Source organism: Scleropages formosus, chromosome 16 (assembly GCF_900964775.1).
Source record: "Scleropages formosus chromosome 16, fSclFor1.1, whole genome shotgun sequence".
Classification (NCBI taxonomy): Eukaryota; Metazoa; Chordata; class Actinopteri; order Osteoglossiformes; family Osteoglossidae; genus Scleropages; species Scleropages formosus.
In genome coordinates, this window is record NC_041821.1 from 24,312,612 (window position 1) to 24,338,226 (window position 25,615).

The 25,615-nt window shown below is 41.5% G+C and overlaps 1 protein-coding gene across 1 annotated transcript in view; it reads right to left on the reverse strand.

Annotated features, from left to right (window-relative positions):
• Positions 1 to 2,558: 2,558 nt before the first annotated feature.
• LOC108933734 (catenin delta-2-like) overlaps positions 2,559 to 25,615 on the reverse strand; it is a 340,497-nt gene continuing 317,440 nt past the window's right edge. Inside the window, exons 20-23 of the mRNA XM_029259061.1 lie at positions 13,851 to 13,977; positions 6,145 to 6,276; positions 4,270 to 4,346; positions 2,559 to 3,406 (exon numbers count right to left, since the gene is read on the reverse strand). Coding sequence (XP_029114894.1) covers positions 3,143 to 3,406; positions 4,270 to 4,346; positions 6,145 to 6,276; positions 13,851 to 13,977 — 600 coding nt within the window. The 3' untranslated portion in view covers positions 2,559 to 3,142. The remainder of the gene's footprint in view (positions 3,407 to 4,269; positions 4,347 to 6,144; positions 6,277 to 13,850; positions 13,978 to 25,615) is intronic.

Sequence of the window (25,615 nt, forward strand, 5' to 3'; positions counted from 1 at the left end):
ACTTGCAGTATGCGCTTTTTCTTTTTTGTGCTATTGAGAGACTCAGAGTATAACTCATTAAAATTAAAAATCATAGAACAGTGTGGCTGCATTCTTTTTCTCAGAACAGTGATTGATGCAGATCTCAATGCTGTCCTGCAAAGCACCTTTAAAATATTACAAGTTCGAAAGCCAAAATTTGGAAACTTCAATTCAAAATCTTCTACCTGGCTCTGTCTCAGGCATATTGTCAACCTAATATGACAGAGAACTCTACATGCAGCATATACTGTGTGAAAGACACATGATTACTAAACTTTATTTTTTTTTTTACAGTTATAGACAGAGTACCACATAAGACCTTCATAAGCAATGCATTATTTGTGAATAATTAAACACTAAAATCTATCTATCTATCTATCTATCTATCTATCTATCTATCTATTAAGGGGGCTGCGGTGGTGTGGTGGCGTGTTGGGTTGGACCGGGTCCTGCTTTCTAGTGGGTCTGGGGTTCGAGTCCTGCTTGGGGTGCCTTGCGATGGACTGGTGTCCCGTCCATCCCGTCCCCTCCCTCAGTTGCCAGGTTAAGTTCTGGTTCCCCATGACCCCCTATGGGACAAGCAGTTCAGAAAGTGTGTATATCTATCATTTCAGAAATAGACAGCTGTATGCTGGAAAAAAGTAGCTATCAAATGTCTATCTTAATGTGACAGTGACCTTTTGTAATACTGACAGGTTGCATATCGAATGCAACTGTGCACATAGCAAAGAAACTAATTATAACAATGTTATTTTTAATGCATTGTACATCCTGCTTTCTTTTTTGCTCGAAAACTGAAGACTTTCATTATTATAAAAAGAGATCTGTATTACTTAGTGGATGGGCTTTGAATACTGTACTTTAATTAATGTGTGGTTATGCTGTCAAACTGGTATTAGGTGATATATATATAAAAGCTTGAACAATTAAAATGTTCATAACATTACTTTCTATAGCCTACAACAGAAGTGTAATATTGAAATTAGTTGTGTGAAATACATTTGCCTTGAATAGGCCTTGATTGCGTTGTAATGTAATTTAAATCATTTTACCATTTTTTTCTGTAACACAATCAGTAGTCTCCATTATGTGCATAAAGACAGCATATAAAAAATCTTTAAAAAAATGTAAATTCTGTTAGAAGATGCTTAGTGAACCAACTCATGTGAGAGGCTATATCTAAGTAAAGAGGAAAATGGTTTCCATAATCAAGTGAAAGGTGTCTGTAATCTTTGTCATTGCTATGAGAGGTGTCTGTAGTCTCTTTAACCAGGTGGGAGGTGTCAGTAATCTTTTTAACTGAGTGAGAAGTATCTGTAGTCTCAGTCAACAGTTGACAGTATCTGGCTTTTTTCAAAGGTGGGTGTTTGAGTTTGGAGGCAACTGCACACAGGTGTAAACAGCAGGATATGCTGAACAGTTCCGCATATTGTACAGAGGCTTTTATTTTCCTGGCATCTGGACATCACCTAGGTCTCAAAATGATAATCTATAGAATCTGGAGACAACATCACTGAGACCAGGAGGTTAACATTTTCAAGTGTGTATCGGGGTCAGAACATGAAAGTGAGCAGGATTCTACATGTATTTTACAAATCTTTTTGATAATGCTTTTGTCACTCACATCTTCACATAAAAATTATATATATATATTTATATTTCTATATAATATATAATCATATTCTCTTAACATTGATTTCTAAGATGAATTTGTCCTCTTATGCAGATGCATACAGTAATAGACACCCATTTCTAGAAGAATGTTTCGCCTCTCAGCCATGATCAACTTATTACACATGCTCAACTGATATTGACAGATTTGTACATCTTTGGAGGAAATTAAGCTCACAAAGACTTTGCCCTCCTGGTAATATTCCAGTCCTGTCAATGTATAGCTTAATTCCATTAAAACATTTTAAAAAAGAATTTACAAATTGGGTATCAGGAGAACCATCTCGCAACAGCTTTGTCAGCTTTGAGTGAAGTTCTAAACTATCTCCTCATGAGGAGATAATGATGTTTGGCACATTTATTCATTCTTTTAGTACAGGCAACTGGGATGCTTGTGGAACAAACACGTGTTAATGCAAATATGGATGACAACGAAGTTAAATTTATTTCCTTAAACACTATCATCGTAAAGAAAAAAAAAATCATATAACCAAATACCCAGAAACCTGTTTCAAATATCTACTTGTATCTACATTTTTAGGCAGTGAAAAAGCACTTTATTCACAAGGAGTGAGGAATGATGTTGTGTTAACTATCTTTGAACTGCTTGAATGCTTGTTTACTTGCCACAAACATATTCACATTATCAGAACAAATAATACTAGATATGTCCTTCTTACTGTTAGAACAACCTTGTTATGGAAAGGGGCTACAGGACATTGGGCCCCTCCCCGGTGTTGTTTTGTTTTTTCTTTTAATATGACTTAAAAGCAACATTTTAAACCACTGAGGAAGAGACAAAGTGGCCATTGTGTAATTTACACAAATATGCACTTGTTTCTCTGTAAAGTACATCAAATACTTATCAACAAAGAATTAGAAAAGAATAAAAAAAAGGATGATTTAAAAAAAAAATACAAGCTGGCAACATCTTCTATAAGGACACTCTATAAAATGCAGGCAGAGATGTTTCCGCACCATGAAGTAAAAGTAAAGCAATGACAGTGATATGTGTGAACAGCTGCTTCTCAAGCCAATGTAAACAGGTGTTCTTCTCCTTGTGCTTTACACTCTTGTCTTTCTGCTCTCCTTCATATCCACAACAACCATTGCCCAACAGACAACATCCCACATACCCTCGCCCAAAGTCCATCTTCCCTTTGAACATCAATGTCTCTGCTATGCTATGTAAGGGCACCTCAGGACCACCCTGTGGCCACGAATGTGTTGTCTCTGTATCTCAGCTGAGAAGGGCAGTTCCCCACATACACCTTCCCTCCCAGTCTTCCACTTCACTAGAGCCTCTCTAAGGAATGAGCCCTGATAAACTAAACCAACAGAAATTAAAAAAATGAATGCTGATGTATGCATGCACATGCATGACCACCCTCCCCGTGCCTCCTTCCCCCCTCTGGAACCTAGTACTAGTTTTGCTGCTCAGCATCTTCCCTTAAACCCAGGAGTCAGGGGAAGCAGGATAGTGACTTGTCTCATAGTTCAGTTCACTGTAGGGACGTGCAGCTGAGTAGAAGTCCACGTAGTTGCCGGTAGACTTCAGCCCCAGGTGCATGTTCAAGTCTGTGGTGGGCGGAGCACGTGGATGTCCTGGGTCTTCAAAGAATGGCTCCTCAAAGTGCCTGCTGGAATTCTGGAATGGGGGGAATGTGTCATAGTCCTTTCTAGCACCATCCTGAGGAGCAGGCTGGGCAGAGACCTGGACAAGAGGAGGGGTGAAGAAGGGGTCTCAAGTTCAGTTTAGAGTACTCAATCCTGTGAATCAGACAGGAGGAGGAGTGTATGGGCACTAACACATCTCACGAAAGGGAGGAGTTTAATATTCAAATACGTGTACACAATGCAACAAATCAGAGGCTCAGATATAGGAGGAGTGGCTGTAACTATAGGGGGAGCAGTCAAAATGGAGCTGGTAGTGCTGCCAAACAGATATCCTTGATGCACTGCATAGAAATATGCTCAACATGCTCGACATGAATAATAATTTCTTCCTTCCTAACTACTTTACTACTCAACACCCAGCTATCCAGCTACCTCCCAACACTCAACTGGCTCCGTTGACCAATTAACTCAGCACTACACTACTCCACAACTACCTACAGCTCACAGCCACACCAGCATCCTATCCTGTGCATTTATTTATTTATTTACTTATTCATTGTCTTGTGCTATGTTCTGTTTTGCACCATGGTCTCCGAAGAAATGACATTTCGCTCCACTGTACACAAGCTGTACGGAGGAATGACAATAAAAACTACTTGTAACTTGTTGTAACTTGTACTTAAATATATGTGTAATAAAAATAATTTACTGAGCCCCAGTAATAAACACTTGAATTTAGAGGAATTGGAATTTCTTCATCAAAAGACATTCATCAGTACATTTCTTAGAAGATAGATTTGAAATTTGTATGGTTTTACACAGATATGGGAACAATGGACCATGACAGGTTTTTTACACAGGGTTGCTAATTAAGGTGGAAAGATAATTTACATGTGGCAAGTGGTACTATTTAGATTTGTTATTTATTACAGTGTTTTAGTTGTACGTCTTGGCACCTACCTGGTTGTGTTTGATGTCGTCATGAGGGGTCACATATGAATTCCTGAACAACGTTGATGTTCCGCTTGAGATTTGAACTGCATGAAAGATTGAAAGGGAGGTACATCAGATTTCCTTAGAAAAGCGTATGTACGTGCATGTGTGTGCATACCAGCTTCAAAAAAAACTACAACACTGGCATTGTACTGGAGAATTAATCATGGTTGGAATATGACACTACATAAGTTTGAGAAAATTGCATAATTACTGATGTACTGCTGCAACATTTAAAAAAAAAACAAAAAAAAAAAACAATACAAGTCATCTGTGTATGACTGGGCAAAATTAAAGACAATTTGTTTAAAAAAATGATTTGAATAAACAATATAAAAACATTGTATTGATAAAAGTATGTTAAAAAATTTTATTGCATATAGGTTGTATACAGTAAGTTTCCATTGTCAAATATTATGCATATACCATATTGCAATGACTGGTCAATCACATTAGTGGACACCGCTCACCCAAAGGTCTAGTAATACGTCAACATCATTCTATGTACATACACTTGCACGAATCGGTGATCCATGTGACCTGGTCTTTCATTTCTCCTGGCCACAATTCGTGCTGCACATCTGGATAAAGCAGACTATGTCTGACTATGCATGTGTTGATTCTGGAAGGAGGGACTACCAGGGTAAGGGCCCCCTTGCATAGGGATACCACTTCCAATCTACTCTGTAGAGTGTAGCTCAAAAAGTAAGCCATTTTTCACTAACACACCCTGTAAAGTGACATTGGATGTTTTTGGGCTTATTTAGAAACATCTGGTAATACAGCTGACACACTTGATGTTGAGTTATTACCCACTATAAAAACTTTATGTACATTTACTCATTTAACAGATCTTTGCTCCAAAGCAAAGCAAATTAATTACTAAATAGTATTTAACTGACGCGTTTACTCAAAGTGACTCATTGTTTTAGATACATTGCGCTAAACACCTTAAACAATGATTTATACAAACAGAGTAGTGTAACACTTATTCACACACACACACACACACACACACACACACACACACACACACACACACACACACACACGCTAAGGGCAATATAGGGTCACCAATTCAGACCTCTGTTCGACTGTCTGTCCTTGGGCTGTGGGCAGAAAGCAGAGCATCCAGAGGGACCCAAGTAAATATGAGGAAGACATGCAAACTCCATACAGACTGAGCCACATTTTAATTCACATCTATATCAGACACTATTGCTATTCACTGCCCCAGTCACCTTTAAAATCTTGCCATTCACAGTACAAAGATATAAAACGAATGTGAAACCTAAAAAGCATATATAAATAATGAATGTATGCCTATTGTTCATTCAGAAGACATATTTTTACTAGAGGTAATATTTCACCTGCAGCAGTCAAACATCTTTCGGAATTTATACTTAAGGAATGAGAATATGAGTGTGGTGTTTTACATTAAGAACGAATCATTGAGAGTTTTGTATAAGAAAGGTTCCTGCCAGCCTGTAGGGTGTAAGTTGACAAAGGATAATTGTCATTGATTATTTCTTAAGTGAAGCGGGAATTGTTATTAGCGGCACTATATATAACACAGGCTTTTTCGCGCCAGAGCAGACGAGGTTCCGCGGTATGAAGGAGATTGTGACACGAGCTACTGTTCTTAATAAACTCTTTTATTTGCTCACTTTCAAGTGTTCCAGTGCTTTCTTTCAGTGAAACCTCCAAAGAACGGTGGACTTTCCTTTCGGACATTACGATGAGAAAGATGTTACTGATTTGAACACACACATTCTGCAGCTATCTGTTTCACTAATACAAGTGTAGGCCACGAGAGCTACAGCACGCATGCCAAGTTCTTACCTGCTGTGGCATCTTTTCGGGAGGTGTGTTCGCCTTTGTTTCCATGGAAACTGGCATTGGTTCCAGTCAAGTCGTAGTCTGTCTTCCTCTCTTTGAGGCTGATCACTTCTCGAGGTGAGGCAGGGGCGCTCGCTGCAAACCAGGAAAGCAGGAGCACTTTTCAGAGAGGGCAGCTGTCACTTTGTGTCACCACAGCCCCGCATGTCCAAACATACTACAACAAACATAGAAAATTATGGCTGCAGCCACGGGTACCTTTTACAAAAATTGAGGGTCGACATCCCTAGATGGTAGTTTATTCAAAAGCTGAAAGATATCTATGATAAAGTTGTCATCTAAAAACAAATAAAAAACCCAAGAGAATATAGTTATATAGCTATGTAGTATGTCGTTATAAACTCTGCAAACTACTTACTAGATTAAGAAATTTGCTACAGCAATAATAATAATAATAATAATAATCTACAGTTCCTTCCACCCTGATGTATGTAGTTACATACAGAACAGATGTTCTGAAATTCCACATTTGTATTAATTCAGTTAGCTGACACGTTACTCCAAAGTGACTCTTACAATGTTAAACGACTTTTAACAATTTCCCCATTTATACAGCTGGAGCAATAAGTACTACTGTTAAGGTAGTACAGCAGTAGGTGGGATTCCAATCTGGGTCCTTGAGTGTAAAGAGAGCAGTGCCATCCGCTGTCCAAGACCCATCAACTAAACTCCTCATGTGATCCGTGTGAAAGCCATTGTGCTGAAAAACAAAATCGATTCTTTATTTTTTTCTTGTTTTCTGGATTATGAGCCATGTGTCCCTGGAAAACACAATGCTGAAAAAGATTCTGCAAGTCACATTAAGTTACAGCCTACATTCCTGATGCCAGTTGAAGACAAAAAATTTAAAAGCAACAGAAAAGAATGGAACTGCTTGCTCTAAGTCATGATTTCAAATCATTACATCATTCTATGTATTTATGAATGTATTTATGAACCTTTAACAGCAGTTCTGAGTCAGAGGGGGAGGTCATTCCACTACAATGGAGCCAGAACCGAAAAAGTCCATGCTTTACTTTTTGTGTGCAGAAGAGCAGAAGTAGACAAGCGAAGGGGTCTGGTTGGGGTGTAGCAGTTGATCAAGTCTTATAATCAGAATCAGAACGAGCTTTATTGCCAACTATGTTCACACATACAAGGAATTTGTCTTGGTGACGGAAACTTCCACAACACAGACAGAATGACAGTGACAAGACACAAATGAGAAGATAGAATATGTGAATGAAGGATAAAAAATATAGAAAAATATAAAGTACCCAATATACAAAAATAGTCACTAGACATTGTATGTATGTACAGGTATGTTCTATACAAATGCAAGGGAGTGTGAGTAAGAGATATGATGTGATAAATAGTTATAAATATAAATATAAATAGCGTTGTGTATTGCACTGGTTTACTCTCTAGGGGGGATTTAGCTGTTCATGAGGTAGATGGCCTGAGGAAAGAAACTTTTCTTGTGCCTGGCTGTCCTGGTGCTCAGTGCTCTGTAGCGCCGGAGAGATGGCAAAGGTTCAAAGAGGAAGTGGCCTGGATGTGAGGGGTCTAGAATGATTTTGTTAGCCCTTTTATTGACTCTGGACGAGTGCAGTTCTTGGAGAGCTGGGGGGGGGGGGGGGGGGGGGTGTGACCATGATTCTTCCAGCAGTCCGAACTATCTGCTGTAATTTTCTGATGTCTGATTTCGTAGCTGAGCCGAACCAGACAGTTAGAGAGGTGCAGAGGACAGACTCAATGACTGCAGAGTAGAATTGCATCAGTAGCTCTTGTGGCAGGTTGAACTTCTTCAGCTGGTGAAAGAAGTACAGCCTCTACTGGGCCTTCTTCACAATGGAGTCTATGTGGAGCTCCCACTTCAGGTCCTGTGAGATGGTGGTGCCCAGGAACCTGAACGACTCCGCTGTTGCCACAGTGCTGTTCATGATGGTGAGTGGGGATAATGCTGAGGTGTTTCTCCTAAAGTTATTATTATTATTATTATTATTTTTTATAGAGCACTCTTCTCACACAGTGACACAGAGCGCTTTAACACAGACATAAGGCAAGAAAAACAAATACAAACAAAGAAGACGGTCAGCTGATGGCTACCATAATGAAGAACTTATTATAGAGCTATAAGTATACCTACTGGCCACCGGGGAAAGGAACAAAAATCCCAACTGAAAGTTGAGGGAGAAAAAAACCTCTGGGGGTCCACGGGCCAGTGGTAGCCCACCCCTCCTGGGCATTCTAGAACATAACAATTTGTAAGCCAGTGTATAACAAGTAAAGTCTTCAATCATCTCTACTGTTTTGAGCGTGTTCAGCTCCAGGTTGTTATGACTGCACTAGACAGCCAGCTCTTGGACCTCCTGTCTGTAAGCAGACTCGTCACCGTCCCGGATGAGGCCAATGAGTGTGGTGTCGTCTGCAAACTTCAGGAGTTTGACAGAGGGGTCTTTAGTGGTGCAGTTGTTGGTGTACAGGGAGAAGAGCAGTGGGGAGAGCACACATCCCTGGGGGGCGCCAGTACTGATCATGCGAGTATTGGATGAACATTTTCCCAGCCTCACTAACTGCTGCCTGTCTGTCAGGAAGTTGGTGATCCACCGACAGATGGAGGTGGGCACAGAGAGTTGGGTTAATTTGGACAGGAGGAGGTGTGGGATGATGGTGCTGAAGGCCGAGCTGAAGTCCACGAACAGGATCCTCACATAAGTCCCTGGTTTGTCCAGATGTTGCAGGATGTAGTGGAGTCCCATGTTGACTGCATCATCCACAGACCTGTTTGCTCGATAAGCAAACTGCAGGGGGTCCAGCAAGGGTCCAGTGATGTCCTTCAGGTAGGCCAATACCAGTCTTTCAAGTGACTTCATGACCACAGACGTTAAGGCGACAGGTCTGTAGTCATTAAGTCCTGTGATACTGGGTTTCTTCGGAATGGGGATGATGGTGGAGTGTTTGAAGCAGGAAGGAACTTCGCACATCTCCAGTGATCTGTTGAAGATCTTTGTGAAGATAGGGGCCAGCTGGTCAGCACAGGTTTTTAGGCAGGCCAGTGAGACACCGTCTGGGCCTGGTGCTTTCCTTGTCTTCAGTTTGACAAAGACCCGACGCACCTCCTCTTCACAGATCAAAGGTGCAGGAGGGGGAAAGGTGGGGGTTGCTGGAGGTGTTAATTGATTCGTGGAGAGAGGGTCTGAATGGTTGTGGGGTGTGAGGCAGGGTTTATCAAACCTGCAATAAAACTTATTCAAATCGTTGGCCAGTTGTTGAGTTGACACGGCGCTGGGGGATGGTGTCTTGTAATTTGTGATGTCTTTCAGGCCTTTCCACACTGATGCAGGATCGTTGGCTGAAAACTGTTTCTTCAGCTTTTCAGAGTAGTTTCTCTTAGCCACTCTGATCTCCTTTGCCAGTGTGTTTTTGGCCTGTTTATACAAGACTCCATCCCCATTCTTGTAGGCGTCTTCTTTGGTTGTCTGAGTTTTGCAGTGAACCACAGTTTGTCGTTGTTGTATGTTAAACGAGTCTTGGTAGGGATGCACATATCCTCACAGAAACTGATATATGATGTTACAGAGTCTGTGAGCTCATCCAAATCACTAGCAGCAGCCTCAAAACACTCCAATCAGTGCAGTCGAAGCAGGCTTGTAAGTCCTGCTCTGCTTCCTCAGTCCATCTTTTAACAGTCCTTATTACAGGTTTAGCTGATTTCAGTTTCTGCCTGTAGGTCGGTATAAGATGAACCAGGCAGTGATCAGAGAGCCCCAAAGCTGCCCGTGGGACAGAATGATATGCATCCTTTATTGTGGTGTAGCAGTGGTCCAGTATATTACTGTCTCTGGTGGGACATGTAATATGCTGTCTGTATTTTGGCAGTTCACGGGAGAGATTTGCTTTATTAAAGTCCCCGAGAATGATTATAACAGAGTCTGGGTGTTGTTGCTCTGTGTCTGTGATCTGGTCGCCCAGCTGTTGCAGCGCTGTGTTCATGCACGCTTGCGGTGGAATGTAAACACTTACGAGAATAAACAAGGAAAATTCCCGCAGCGAGTAAAAAGGCTTACAGTTGATGAAGAGCGCTTCTAGGTCGCGACAGCACATCTTCTTCAACGCTGTTACATCTGTACACCAGCTTTCGTTGATGTAGAAGCATGTCCCATCACCATGTGATTTCCCTGCTGATTCCGTGTCAGCCCGGCAGATGTAGCGCGCTGTCCGAAATGGCTTCATTCAGCCAGGTTTCCGTGAAACACAGAGCAGCAGAGTTTAAGAAGTCCTTGTTTTTTTGGGACAGAAGGAGAAGTTCGTTCATTTTGTTGGGTAAGGAGCGGAGGTTCGCCAGATGGATACTAGGCAGCGCTGTTCTAAAGCCGCGCTTTCGGAGCTTTACTAGCGCGCCGGCTCGCTTTCCACTCTTGCGTGTCTTGGAGCGCTTGAGCAGTGCCGCTGCACCTCCAACTACAATGTCCAGCAAAATGTCAGAATAATCGAAAACCGGTAAAATGTTGGGTGGTGTGTACTGCTGAATGTTCAGCAGTTCTTCCCTGGTAAAACTGATTGTAGGAGTATAACTAAAGACAGCGCAAACTAAAACAGTAAAACAACTGTGGAGCTCCACACCGAGGCGGCCATTCGCGGCGCCATTCCTATTGGATGTTTTAAATAGCTGGGAGCAATTCTATTGATGCATTTGTAGGCAATAACCAGGGTCTTGAATTTGATCTGGGCAGCTATAGGAAGCCAGTGCAAAAAAAATGAGTAAAGGATATCTGGGAGTGGTTAGGATGCATGTTGTTCCCACAAAGCAGAGTGTAAGTGGTTTCATGCAGTGATTATGTTAAACACAACTTGCACAGAAGCATTATGTATCAGCTGCAGAGGTTTGATGACAGTAGCGGGAAGGCCACAGAGAGAGAGTTGCAGTAGTCTAGAGGGGATGTCATCATGGCCTGGACAAGTAGTTGGACAGACTCAGTTGTGAGGTAGGGATGGATCCTGTGAATATTATGCAGGACTTATCTGCAGGACCGGGTTGTGGCTTCAGTGTGCTGAGAGAAAGATAGACTTGAGTTAATTGTCACTCCCAGACTCTTAGCCGAGGAGGTAGGCAAAATGAGTCAAGTGTCCAGTTTCATCGATAGATCATGACAAGAGGACAGGACAGCTGGGAGGTGGAGAATCTTGGTTTGGAGAGGTTAAGTTGGAGGTGGTGATCAGACATCCATGCAGAGATGTCTGACAGGCAGGCAGCAATACATTTGAAAATGTCTGATGCTCCAGGCTGGGTATCATCAGCATAGCAGTGGTATTTGAATCCACGGGAGGCTATGACCGGGCCAAGGGAGGAGGTGTAGATTGAGAAAAGAAGAGGACCTTGTGCCGAGCCCTGGGGGAGACCGGTTGAGAGAAGCAGAGGAGAAGAATGAGAGCTCTGCCAGACCACTTGATAGGATCTGTCAGATAGGTAGGATTCAGATCATCTTAGTGCCGCTCCTTTGATCCCAAGCTGACTAAGACAGGAGAGTAGAATCAGGTGGTTCTAATGCTGCAGACAGATCGAGGAGGATCAGGATCGAGGAGAGAAAGGCGCCTCCAGCTGATTGGAGAACATCAGATACCGCCAGAAGCGCCATCTCAGTGGAATGACTAACTTCGAAACCAGACTGATATCCATCGAGGAGATGGTTCCGGGTGAGGAAATCAAATAATTGATCACTTGGTAACCATAGTGCACATGTCAATCAAAGTTAACAGATGCAATGACAGCTTGTACCCCTATTATGGTAACCCATGCTATCACCTACTGTGTGAACATGGACTGCAGAATATGAGCTGCAGATCTTGAGTTAACAAGGTTTGGGTCAAACCCTAGGAGGGAATTAGGTGGGTGTTTTAAAGAGCTCTGTTTCCTAGAGGGTAACCTGCATGCTCAGTCTTACAGTGCTATGAAATGGTGTTCAATCAGCAACGTGTCATCATATTGGATGCTTTGCCATTTGGCAAAGTGTACTGTGGGTCAGCTGTTAGAGCATCCCTGCTCAAGGTTTTGTGTACAGCTCAAAAAACATGAAACAGTGGAGGACAATGTTGATACAGCTTGATAAATATGACAGACTGACACCCATGGTGCAGTGACACTGTTTCCTTGAGTTGTGCTTGACCTGATCCAAATGTGTCAGAAAGGGACATTATGTAAGACAAATTTAAGCTAAGCACTTACTCATTGTATTCCAACAGGGCTGTACTAAGATGTAAACCAACAGCTTTCAGGTTATAACCATATGTTACATGTTAAGTGGTTGCAGATATGTATTTATGTATACATATATGTATATATATGTAACCACTTAACTATTGTACCCTTGCCACAGCGGTAGTGACTGGCTCCTTTCAAGCCTAAAACACCTAAGAACTTAAGAGACTATGAATTTTCCTGCTCCATACAAAGTGTTTATTTGTGCATAATACATACATTTTCTTGACAGAATCACCAAAACAGAAGGTAAAAACTGTGATGCATAGACACTTAAACTTTTCTCCTACCTGTTGAGTAGCCAGTTGCAGTTTTTTTTTTTGAACATGTTTCTGATAGGAGTGTAATAACTGCATTGGTTATAGTCCTTGGCAACAATCGATGCTGAATAGATAAAAGGAAAACTAATTGCACTGATACCCAAGGCTCTTTGGAATTCACATTGTCTTGAAGTTCACACTACTTCCTCATGGGTCAAATTTTAATCACTCACCCACTCTCACTAAATGCTTGCCCAGGTGAACGTTGTGATGGTTCAGAGTCTAACACTGAATCACACACACACATTTTCAGAACTGCTTGTCCCATACAGGGTCGTGGGGAACCGGAGCCAACCCGGTAACACAGGGCGTAAGGCCAGAGGGGGAGGGGACACACCCAGGACGGGACGCCAGTCCGTCGCAAGGCACCCCAAGTGGGACTCGAACCCCAGACCCACCGGAGAGCAGGACTGCGGTCCAACCCACTGTGCCACCGCACCCCCCCACACTGAATCACCAGTGTTTTTATTTTTTATAGAGCGCTCTTCTCACGCAGTGACACAGAGCACTTTAACACAGGCTTACAGCAAGAAAAACTGATACAAACAAAGAAGACAGTCAACTAATGGCTACGACAATGAAGAACTAATTATAGAGCTATAAATATACCTACTGGCCACCAGCGAAAGGAACAAAAACTCCCAACTGAAGGTTGAGGGAGAAAAAAACCTCTGGGGGTCCACGGGCCAGTGGTTGCCCACCCCTCCTGGATGACTGGATGCTTCTAGATTGTCTGAATAGATTAAGAACTGCTAAATTGTTCTACTTCTAAAATTTTCCCATTGGTTTGTTGCGGATTTTGCTTGTTTGTTAAGGAAAACATAGTACAAAATCATCAATATATCAACTGTACCATTTTCTAATAAGTAGTAGACATATGCAGTGAAAAATGTGGTGTACAGTATGTATTATTCTGAGTAGTACACTGTATTCTGAGTACTACACTGAGCAGCACCCTCTGAGAGGCTTTAAAACAGCAGGCTCTTGAGAGCAATTATGGGAACATCATCAGAAGTAGAAATTACAGCTGACTGCTGCTTCCCACAGTCAGTTCTACATACAAAGTCAAGGACCCTACATGCACGACTCACCTGATCGATTGTTGGGGGATGTCCGGACAGGGGAGATGGAGGGGGTGCGGGAAGAAGAGTAAGGTCGTTGCCGGTCCCTTTCTATTGTCGAGGAAGAGCCCACAAAATGATACTGCGCATATCCATCCTGAAACAGTAATTTAAACAGAGGTTCCTGAAAATCCAGCTTTGATACTGCATCCCATTTTGATGATATAGAAAATAACTATAATTTTTGCCTCTGATAAAAGAACATATCATGGTTGTGCAAGGCCAGTGCCAAATTCATATGGCACTGGTTAAAACAAAGCTTTGTTGCACCTGGATCACCATTTAAGCAAGCAAAGTTGGTATAAACCCCTTCTGCATACCTGATATATAAACATATATGCAAGAAAATAATCTTGTCTTTAAATTATTTTTAAAACATTTTCCAATTCATACTAAACATTGACACTACTTATATTTTACATCTTAAAGGAACATCTGACAAAATGACAAAACCAAAAGGAAAGAAAGCAAAGCAAAAAAACTCAAAGGCCAATGACTCTATGGCTGTATCATTTGTAAAGCCTCCCACTGCTGCTGCAATGATAGAGGTTGCAATCAGGACATTAACTAGGCCATTCTAGGACACTAACTTTTTGGTTTTTGAGCCACTCTACTGTTTCCTTGGGCTTTTACTTGGAATCATTGTTTTCCTGGAAGGCAAACTTCTGACAAGCCTCAGTTTTTTCTCTTCCAGTATTCAGTTCAATATATACACATACATATATACGCACACACGCGCACACACACACACACACACACGCAGTCTGAGCCGCCTGTCCCATACAGGGTCATGGGGAGCCGGAGCCTAACCCAGCAACACAGGGCACAAGGCTGGAGGGGGAGGGGATACACCTAGAACAGGACACCAGTCCCTCACAAGGCACCCCAAACAGGACTTGAACCCCAGACCCACTGCGCCACCACGCCCCCCGAAGTTCAGTTCATTTTTCCATAAATCTTAAGAAGATTCCCAGTCATTGCAGATGGAAAGCATTCCCACAGCAATGTGCTGCCATCACCATACTTACGGTTGGTGTTTTTAGAGGCATAGGCAGTATTTGGGTTGAGCCATACATAGCATTTTGGCCGAAAAGCACCTTTTCCCACATCCTAGCTGGGTCCCTCTTGTGTATTGTAGAAAACTCGAGATGTACCTTTTCAATGTATATTATTAAGTAATGCTTTCTTTTTAGCCAGATAGCCCAGTGTTATGGAGAGCTCTTCATATTGTGGAGTCATACACATGTACCCCAGTTTCAGCAACTGGCTTCTGCAGTTCTTTAAAAATGATGACTAGCACCTTAGTCACTCCCATTACCAATTTATGTTTTCCTTGGGCGCTAAGTTTTGATGGACAGCCTTTGTGAGATAAAAATAAGAAAATGGAGTAGACATGATGGTATGCATTAAATGTACAACTGATGTGTTCGATAAGTGCTGCAGATGTGTGAGAAGCAGGATGTACTACATTTCCATTTACATTTATTCATTTAGCAGATGCTTTGTCCAAAGTGACGTACATCTCAGCAAAAATACAATTAAACTACGTACTAAAAAGGCACCCCCACCTCACCTCCAATTCTAAGGGGTAACCAACACTGGCTGATACTGAAAAACATTTACATATATTCACTTAGCAGACACTTTTGTCCAAAGCAACTTACAACAGACACTATGTAATGTTACTAGGCCCACACACCTTATTCACCAAGGTGACTACACTACTAGATACACTACTTACAAGGGGTTACTCATCCATCCATCAGTGAAACACATTCACTCCATGACACTCACACACTATGGGGGAACCTGAACAGCATGTGCTGGGAGGAAACCAGAGTACTCGGAGGAAACCCCCACAGACACAGGGAGAACATGCAAACTCCACACAGACTGAGCAGGGATCAAACCCACATTCTCTCGCACCACCCAGGCACTGTGAGACAGCAATGCTACTCCCTGTGCCACTGTGCTGCCTGAGCATGTGTTAATCATGCAGAAAAAAGCCAATGAGAAATATTATCATATATGTACCATGCACTTTTGGAATTATATAACATGTGTGAACTGGATGCTCTGGGAGACTCCCTAAACTCTAACACAGGAGACTCTCCATCCAGCTTGGGTGAAATAAAGTAAGATACTCTGCCCTGTCTTGGGTCCTTTGAGTTATGTTGAATTTCTTCCACAGATTTAGGGGCTGGGATGCTGAACTTCTGCTGTTGGTGACCTATTGTCATGGATGATTCTCAAGGCAGAAACAACAAATTACTCTGTCCTTTAGGACTGGATCCAAGTAAAAGTTAGAAACAACCCATTGCCACCAGTGGTGGATCACCACGGACAGAATAAACCATCGGAACCAAATCTGAAATTTGTTGACTCTGGGAAGAGGTAGGATAAAGTTTCTGCTTTAAGGTAACACTACACAGTAGCCGTTGTAAGTGGCTTTGGAGAAAAGCGTCTGCTAGGTAAATAAATGTAGATCTAAATGTAAGGTAAAACCTAAGACTCTGAACCTGTGAGTATCATGTGGAGGTATTTAGGGACTAGATTGTGTCTATTCAGGAAAGGGAAGGTCATAATTTCCCCCAAGGTGGGTTAGAGGCCATGAGACTGTTTATTAGAGTGGTAACTCTGACGGAAATAATTTGAACAAAAGTGATGTTTGTGTTTATGTGTTTGATGTATATAAGTTGTGTTAAATGTTTAGAGTCATGTCAATGTCACCTATGTCTTGTGTGGTAATTAAAAATATTCATGCTTTTGTTTCAAGCAGGCTGGACTATTGAAATGCTTTATTATCAGGTTGTCCACACCAGACTGTATCTAGGCTACAGCTTGTACAAAATACTGCTGCGAGAATTGTCACTAGAACTAGAAAGTATGACCATATAACACCGGTACTTAAATTGTTGCATTAGCTCCCAGTCACATTTAGAGTTGATTATAAAATCCTGCTTTTTACCTATAAGGCAGTACATGGCATTGCTCCGGCTTACCTTTGTGAGACTACTGAGTCTTACGTCCCAGGACGATATCTTCGTTCATTGGATGCAGGTTACCTTAAAGTACCTGTGATCAATATCAGTAAGACCTCAGTAGGAGGTCACGCCTTTAGTTATAGAGCACCTAAACTGTGGATTACTGTCAGAAATGCCCCATCTGTCTCTGTCTTCAAATCCAGACTAAAGACTTACACGTTTACTCAGGCATTCCACCTCGAAATGTAATTCCACTTGTCAGTGTCTGTTTGTACCAATGCATATTAAATTGACTTGTTTAAGTTACAAATTACTAACAGATTACTAACTCTGTTCTTTCTTCTTGTTGAGCAGTCTCCCTACATAAGACTTGAGGAGGCCGGCCGGTGGTCACAGACGAATGTCATGCTGACTAAAGATGATGACCAACTGCTATGATGGATGAGACATACCATGCTGAGCTGGGGATTAAAGCTACCTTACAGCAACAATATCACTATTACTTGTAAACTGGGTTGGAATTGTTACTCAATCTATGATGCCCAGGAGGGCTGGGCAGTCACTAGCCCTTGGACCCCCAGAAGTTTTTTTTCTCTCTCGATTTTCTGTGGGGAGTTTTTGTTCCTTTCCTCCGTGGCCAGTAGGCATACTAATAGCTCTATAAAAGTATTATATTATGCTAGTTGGTGGTCAACTGTCTTCTTTGTTTCTTTATCTGATTTAATTCTTACTTCAACTGTATTTATTTTTATTGCCTTATGCCTGTGTTAAAGTGTTCTGTGTCACTGCGTGAGAAGAACACTCTATAAAAATTGATTGAATTGAGTTGAACTTTTATTCTGCATTAGGCAGATCAGAGATTCATAAAACAGAACTGAAGTATTCAGTAGAATAGACTACTGCAGGACGGTGTCAGTGGACCGGTGTTAGAGTTCCACTCTTAGAAATAAGAATGACTTACCAAACTTGACTACTTACCAAACTTACCAACAAACCATCTTTTGTGGGTCTGTTATTTGGACCTCACATCCAAATTTGCACTTTTCTCTGTCCTCACAATAATCTGACTAGAACTTTATTGAAAAAGAATAAGTTGCGCCACAAACAGAGCGTAAACATGGACATGGAAATGAGCCAATGTTAGGAAACAGAAAAGGCAACCATCAAAGGTATACAGAAGATAAAGCAGGTCAGTCATATAAAAAAGGAATGTTTAAAGTGGTATAAACAGACTAGAGGGAAATGGCCCAAAGAAGGTACACTTTGATCCTATTGTGTTAAAGAATGCTCAAGATATTTTATAAAGACAAACTGGAGGATGTTGTAGCGGTACAGGAGGACATAACATGCATAAGTCTGAGAAATGGGAGAACATAGTAAGGGAGAAAGTGTTAGAAGCTGCCCAGAAGTGTTTGAAGGATCTTGCCCTCAAAATGAAGACCGAAAAAGCAAAAGATGAAGCACAGGCTGCAGTGATGACTTTGGTCTCAGAGACACTGGATACCCCACAGACAGTTAAGCACTGCTTGAAAAAAATAGAAGATTCTCTTCTTTACCCTGTCTTACCCATAGCCCCCCTCCTGGTGATGAATGAGCAGAGGGAGGAGCTGTAGGCTCTGAGGAGGATGCAAAGGATGAGGAGGAGGAGCTTCTTGTAGCTGCACGCACTCAAAGCAGACAAAGAGATGACAAGGGGGCGAAGCAGCTTTGGGAGGCCCTTACGGTCAGTTGCCATCGGTACAGATACCTGACCCCGAGGCCCTGAGGCAGCTGTGAATCCAAAATGGGTGGACAAAAGTTCTAGGAAGCTATCAAGGACCTAGACGATATCGACCATCCCAGTGGAGGTGAGTGGACCCAGGTGTTCAGAAGAAAGCTTAAGGGGAATTGAAATGGAGGTGGGGTGGAATAGAAGAAACTGGTGCTACAACCATGGCAAACCCAGTCACTGGAAGAATGAATTTCCAGACCCACCCCAAATGTGTGCCACTGGCGAAAAGGTGCCAGGAGCATGGCCAGGCCCTCTCCCTGTTGGAAGGACTGGCTATCAACCCATCGACTAGCAGTGAGGGTCAGTTTCCTGGTGGTGGCAGCTAAGGAAATCACCTTTCTCGTGGACACAGGGGCCACACGGTCCATCCAAATAAAAAAGCGGTTGCCAGTGTCCCCACCAATGGACAACAGGTGCATGTGATTGGAGCGTCAGGAATGCCTCAGATTCTGACAGAGACAGTACCTTTAACAGGGAGTAATTCAAATTGACCTGTCATCATTAAACATTCTTTCAATTCAGTTTAATTCATTTTTATAGAGAGCCCTTCTCATGCAGTGACACAGAATGCTTGAACAAAGGCATAAGGCAAAGAAACAAATACAACAAAAAAGACAGTTGACTACAGACTAGACTAGACTACAGACTTTCATGGTGAGTGACAGCTGCTCTATCAATCCCCTGAGTTGAGACTGATGGGAAAGCTTGGACTGACAATGTCTGGAACTTCTGAAGGCACAGCTGTCCTAGGATTGTTTTCCTTGCAAGAACAAGTTTGTTTTGCAGCATGGGTCTTAAATGACAACACCCTTTCCTGAAACTTTAGTGCCTGCCAGCATGGAACAATCATACCAGCTCCATTGCACTGGGAGATTCTTCTTAAGGTGCTCTATACTTAACCCTGCCACTTTGTTGCCTGCTGAGAACACATGGTGAACCTCATTCTTGCACTGAAGTGATGGAAGCAAGCACAGAGAAGAGTTGAAAGTTAAACCGCTGTGTGACAATGACACATTTGTTTGTAGATAGTTGTTCAATATGGAAGGAGGATGGTAGCCAGTCTACTTCCTATGCTGTTGTTTCAGCAGATAGCGGGTTGTTGGAAGGGGCACAACTCCCTTCAGGTTGGTCCGCACAAGTTGCACAATTGCATGCATTGACTAGAGCTTATGTGCTGGGGAAGGAGAAAAGGGTGACGATCTACACTGATTCTCGCTTACCCGACAAATACGGGTAATCCTATACAACATCATAAGGTGGTGGAAAATCTAGTAGAAGCCATTTCACTAGAGAAATCGCAGTAGTAAAATGCCAGGCTCACACAGATGATCCTGTGAGGAAAGGTAATGCCATGGCTGACTTTTTGGCCAAAGGAAACTTTGTTACATGACAATGTCACCGTAATTCCTTTGATGGTTTCAACTGAAAATGAGCAGAACACTCATGACCTCGCTTCTATTCAAACAGGTACTGGTGGCCAGGAAAAGGCTGCATGGAAACAGACAGGAACATGGATAGACCCTGAAGGGGTGTATTGAGACAAAACCACTAACAAACCTTTCTTACCCAAAAAGTTCTTCTTTTTATGTTGTTATAAATTCTGACCTTAGTTCATAAGATGTATTGTATGAACCTCCAGATGGGCCAAAGTATAGCAAAGGCATTTCAGGTTTTTCCAAAGCATGCATTGATGTTTTTGCTGACAGCATTATCAGAATTGCTGAGATCTCCCAAATAAGTAAATTCCTCCCGCTTTTAAAGTGGGCCACCCTTTATCGTCACTGGCGTATTTATAATAGAGTTGATGGACATGACTTTAGATTTTGAGATATTGATATTTAAACCAGTCTGTTTGGCATATCCATCTATATCTATTCAATCTGTCACTCTTTTCTTGCAGGTGTACATGCTTGGAGGAGAGTACAGCCAGATCATCTGCTAAACTGACCTTCTGCTTCTGACCTTATCTAAGCTTCTAGTTGAGAAAACGGAGTCCACTGGATACCTCTTGGACTGTTAGCCATTATTTTCGACATGATCCATCCCATAGTAACTAATAATATAATTGGAGAAATGATGCAGCCTTATCATACACCTGATTCTACAGGGAATCTAATCTGTTTGGTTTCCCTCAAGGATGACACTGCATTCAAATTCCTTGTAGAATAACTTTATCAAGGTTACAGTCTTTGAGGGGACTCCGTAGGACTTTAGGATCTTCCTTTTCCTTCTTCTTTCTCAACTTCATGATGGTGAGCTGACGATAGACATTCAGTAGAAACCATTCTTTAAATTTTGAATTTAGATTTTTTTTACCGGGCAAGCAATATGGGGTGTGATACTCTCTCGCAATGCTGGGCAACAGCAGCTATCTGCATCTCCCAGTCTGCCACGCGGTTGTGTTTTGTGCATCCATAATGTCTCTAGCATCTCTGCATGAATGTTATCAATTTTCCATTTTTAAAAGGTTTAATTGTATGTCTGACTTCAACTTCTGTTGGGGGACTGGAATCAATGTTCACATGAGCTTCTGCTGGTGGTGGGTCCTCTGGTTCTGGTCTGTTTAATACTTACATTTTATGTCCTTTTATTTCTGCACAATTTATGTCCTTACAATTTATCTCATATCCTGCTGAGAGGATTCACAGAGTAAGAATTTCATAGTATTGTGTAACGAACACATGACAATAAACTCTTGAATCTTGAATTTACATTTATTTAGCAGATGCTTTTCTCCAAAGCGACTTCCAATGGACTACAACAAAAGTACAAGTGCAATGCACACTCAACTGAAAAGGCATCCGCTAACACTAGCAGAAGAATGATGCAAATCGGTCCATGTATGTTTCGTTCAGTCGTTTTTTGATTCAGAATTGAAAACCAAAATGCAAATTACAATTTCTTCATTCGTTTCTTTGTTTTAAGAGTGAAAAACAAACAATGAATTAAACTGCAGAAAAATTAGAAAAACGGCTTTTTACTGTTTCTGAGCACACACACAAAAAGAAAAGGACTTGTTTATTAATTTTCTCTTCATTTAATCATACAAAGTGTAGAAATTAAAATCTCACAATACCAAATATGATGAATGCCCTAAAGTGTGCACTGTTTTCAACCTAATGGCATGGTGGCACAGTGAGGAATGCTATGGTATTATAGCACCTAGGTGGTGCGAGAGGACATGGGTTCAATCCCTGCTCAGTTTGTGTGGAGTTTTCATGTTCTCCCTGTGTCTGTGTGGGTTTCCTCCCACAGTCCAAAGACATGCTGTTCAGGTTTACCCATAGTGTGTGAGTGGCAGAGAGACTGTGTTCCACTGATGTATGGATGAGTGACCCAGTGTAAGTAGTGTATCTAGCAGTGGAACTCACCTTGGTGAATAAGGTGTGTGGCCTGATAACACTACATAGAGTTCATTGGAAGTTGCTCTGGAGAAAAGTTTCTGCTAAAAAAGCAAACATCTAACAAGTAGCCTAACTTAGATGTAAAAGTGAGCTTCACTGGTGGTCTTTCCTTTGGAAAAAATGTCCACTCTGGAACCATTTGCGCAAATGATAAGCTATATGACACAAACTAGAGCAACATATTCAGAGATTGCAGACAATCTAATACAAAATGGTGCTGCACAGGGTTGTTCTACAATGAGTGTCCGAAAATTTTGTGCGTGGCACAACATTGTAAGAACAGAACACTGCCTTGCTGCTTTTGAAAAGCACCTAGTGATCCATTAACATATGATCAAGAACTCGGAGCAAAGGCAGCATGTATGATGAAGCCGCTGATAGATTATGCGCAGTTTTAATTTGTTTATGTCACGCACCCCTCGGTGCAACGCGGATCATCTGCGGCGGATCAGGGGACGAGCGCATAAAAGGAGCACACTCAGACGTGGAACCTTGTTCAGGCTTGTTCATCACTCTTCGTGTGTGTTTCCTGACTTACCTACCTTTCCTATTCCACCTGTCCCCCAACCTGCTCTCTCGACTCCTCGGTTTCCATGATCTCCTGCTTGTTTCACGGATTACGGCTTTCAGATTTCCCTTTGGTTACATTTGTACATCGGCGACCCTTGGCTTGTTTTGTGACTACGTTCCTTGGATTCCCCTATTAAACTCCGATGCTCTGCACTCGGGTCTGAGGGCTTCCTTCCGGTGCAACACCACGACAGTTTACATGAGGGTTCTTCAACAATACCACAAAACAAAAAAGAGTAAAAAAAAATAAGACTGCAAGAAACTATAAATGAGGCATATTTGAAATATTTTACATTTTCAGCAAGAAACTTTTTTTTTTTTTTTAAACATAGTTCATTTATTATTTGTCTTAAAATGCATTTTTTTTTGAACCCGGCTATGATTTTCCATCTTATCTGTATAAACATCTCTATATATATAGCCTATGTATGAGCTGTCTGTTGTCAGCATATGCATTTAGTCTGAGAATACAGATTGTCGGTTGTTGCAAAGCATCTCTTGTGTTTTTATTCATGTGATTTCGCAATTACTTGATGTTGACTCAACTTTCATCACATAACTGGCGACTTTAAAAAACCTGAAGTCACACACACACACACACACACACACACACACACACACACACACACACAAATTGGCTGAAGCTGCATGTCCCAAGCGGGGTCACGGCGAGCCAGAGCCAAACCTGGCAACATAGGGCATAAGGCAGGAGGGGGAGGTGACACAAACAGAACAGGACGCCAGTCTGTCACTAGGCACCCCAAGCAGGACTCGAACCCCAGACCCACCAGAGAACAGGACCTAGCCAAACCCACTGCAGCAAACCCTGCCACACATCTTATTCACCAAGGGGACTTACAATTCTAAATACAGTACTTACAATGGGTCACTCATCCATACAGCAGTAGAACATACTCTCTCTGTCTGTCACTCACACACTATGGGTGAACTTGAACAGTATGTCTTTGGACTGTGGGAGGAAACTCACAAAGACACAGGGAGAACATGCAAACACCACACAGACTGAGCAGGGATCAAACCCACATCCTCTCTGACCATCCAGGGGCTGTGAGACAGTATTGCTACTCGCTGTGCAACCATGCTGCCCATTTTTCCTTTATAAATTTTTAAAGAATGAATATAAAAATCTGTGGGAGATGGAACTTTGTTTGTGAAGAAGTGTTATGCTGCCTGAAAATACTTTGGCTCTCATAAATTGCTATGTGGCTCTCACAATTAGCTTATTACAAATGCTTTGATGCAACAAGAATTCAGTACATATTTAAACTGGAAAAAAAATGAGATGCCGTAAAGCTCCCTTATTACTAACCTAACAGCTAAAGAAAAAAGAGACGTAAATGAAAGTTTAGGAAGCTGTGCTGTAACTATAAGAGGAACTGAGTGGTTAAAGGGAGTCTCATGCAGCTCTGTTCTCTGCAGGTTGATTCTTTTCTTGCCATTCAACTCTTGACAGAAAAAAAAAAAACCCTCAGAAATACCCTCTTGGGAAGACATTTATGTTTTTTCAGCTTCCTACTGCAGACTGCCATGAGTTTGCACTATGATGTTTTTTGAATGATAGACCACACAACAGATTTGTTCCTGGTAATAAAGAAATGTTTCTTCCATCTATTTTCTGTTCTGGGGAGACACGCGAAGATTTTCAGCCCGATTTTTGGGGATCTGTAGAACAGAGCACTGCATGTGGTTAAATATGTATAGAATCACCTTGGCTACCTTGGATGCCACAGGAAAAAACTCACTACAGATGGTTCAGAAGCGCTAGCATCTACAAAAACAATGTAGTGACACAGCAGGTAGCACTAGAGACTTGCATCTCCTTGGGTTTGGGTTAGAAGCTGGCTTAGTCTATGACTCTGTGCATTCCCTTTTTTGTTTGCATGGGTTTGTCTCTGTTCTGATTTTTTTAAACAGCTCAAATGTCTTTCAGTTGAATTGGTGACGCTGATTGGTCTGTATTGTATGTTAAATTTCTCTGCTGTATAGAGGTGTGAATGACTATACTGTAGGGAGTTTAATCTCCAAAACAAGACAAGGTATCATCCATCTCAAAGTTCCATAAATGGATTTGTGCTAGAAGCTTCTGGAAACACCATCCAAAGTGAACTCTGTTGTTAATGTGAGAGGATAATTGTCCTTATAACTTCATCAGCAACTTTATTAAAGAATTAAAGACTTCACCTTTAACAAACCCTTAAGTCTGTCTTTGGCTATTTTTTATTTTATTCTATGGCCATGGATCACTATTGCATGTTCTTTTGTTTATTTAAACTTAATAGTCTTTGGGTGAATTCTGTTCTTTGAATAAATGTAAGTCCATGAGAATGATCATTGCATCTCCAAAGAATTCAAGCACTATAATAATCAAATCCAACAAGGAGTGCATTCCAGACAACTTCAGAACATCTTTGTCACTCATAACCTTCTTGTAATGAAGATGTGTAGAAGGAATATAAAAAGATAGCATCCAGTTACTGGTCAGAAAACATCATAGTATACAGCTAGTGATTCTAAAGAACATGTAGAGGAATATAACGTAGGTGCTCTAATTAATGATATTTTATTTAACTGATGTCTGAAAAGAAGCTTCTATTGGATTATCATTTGTGAGAAATTCCATGTCAGATTAACTAGAGTAAATGCTAGATTTTCAGTGCACAAAGGCAAACATTTGTAATCATTTCGCACATAATGAAGGTAAGTTGAAAGGGGGCAGCTGGTAGGATTGCAGGGAGATCTGTATGCTTTGGATCTGAATGGCACAGGTATCCTGCTTATTGCTTGGGCAAGAAATTTACCCTAAAATAGTTGAAATCAAAATTACCCAGTAGAATAAATGGGTAAACAACTATGGGTAGCTTAACACAGTAAGATACTTTGAAGAAAAGTAAATTTATTTATATAAAGGCACCAGGGTCTTATACTTGACTGAAGATTTGAGCTCACTGAAGAATTCTAGGAATCGAAGGAGGCTGCATTTCTAGA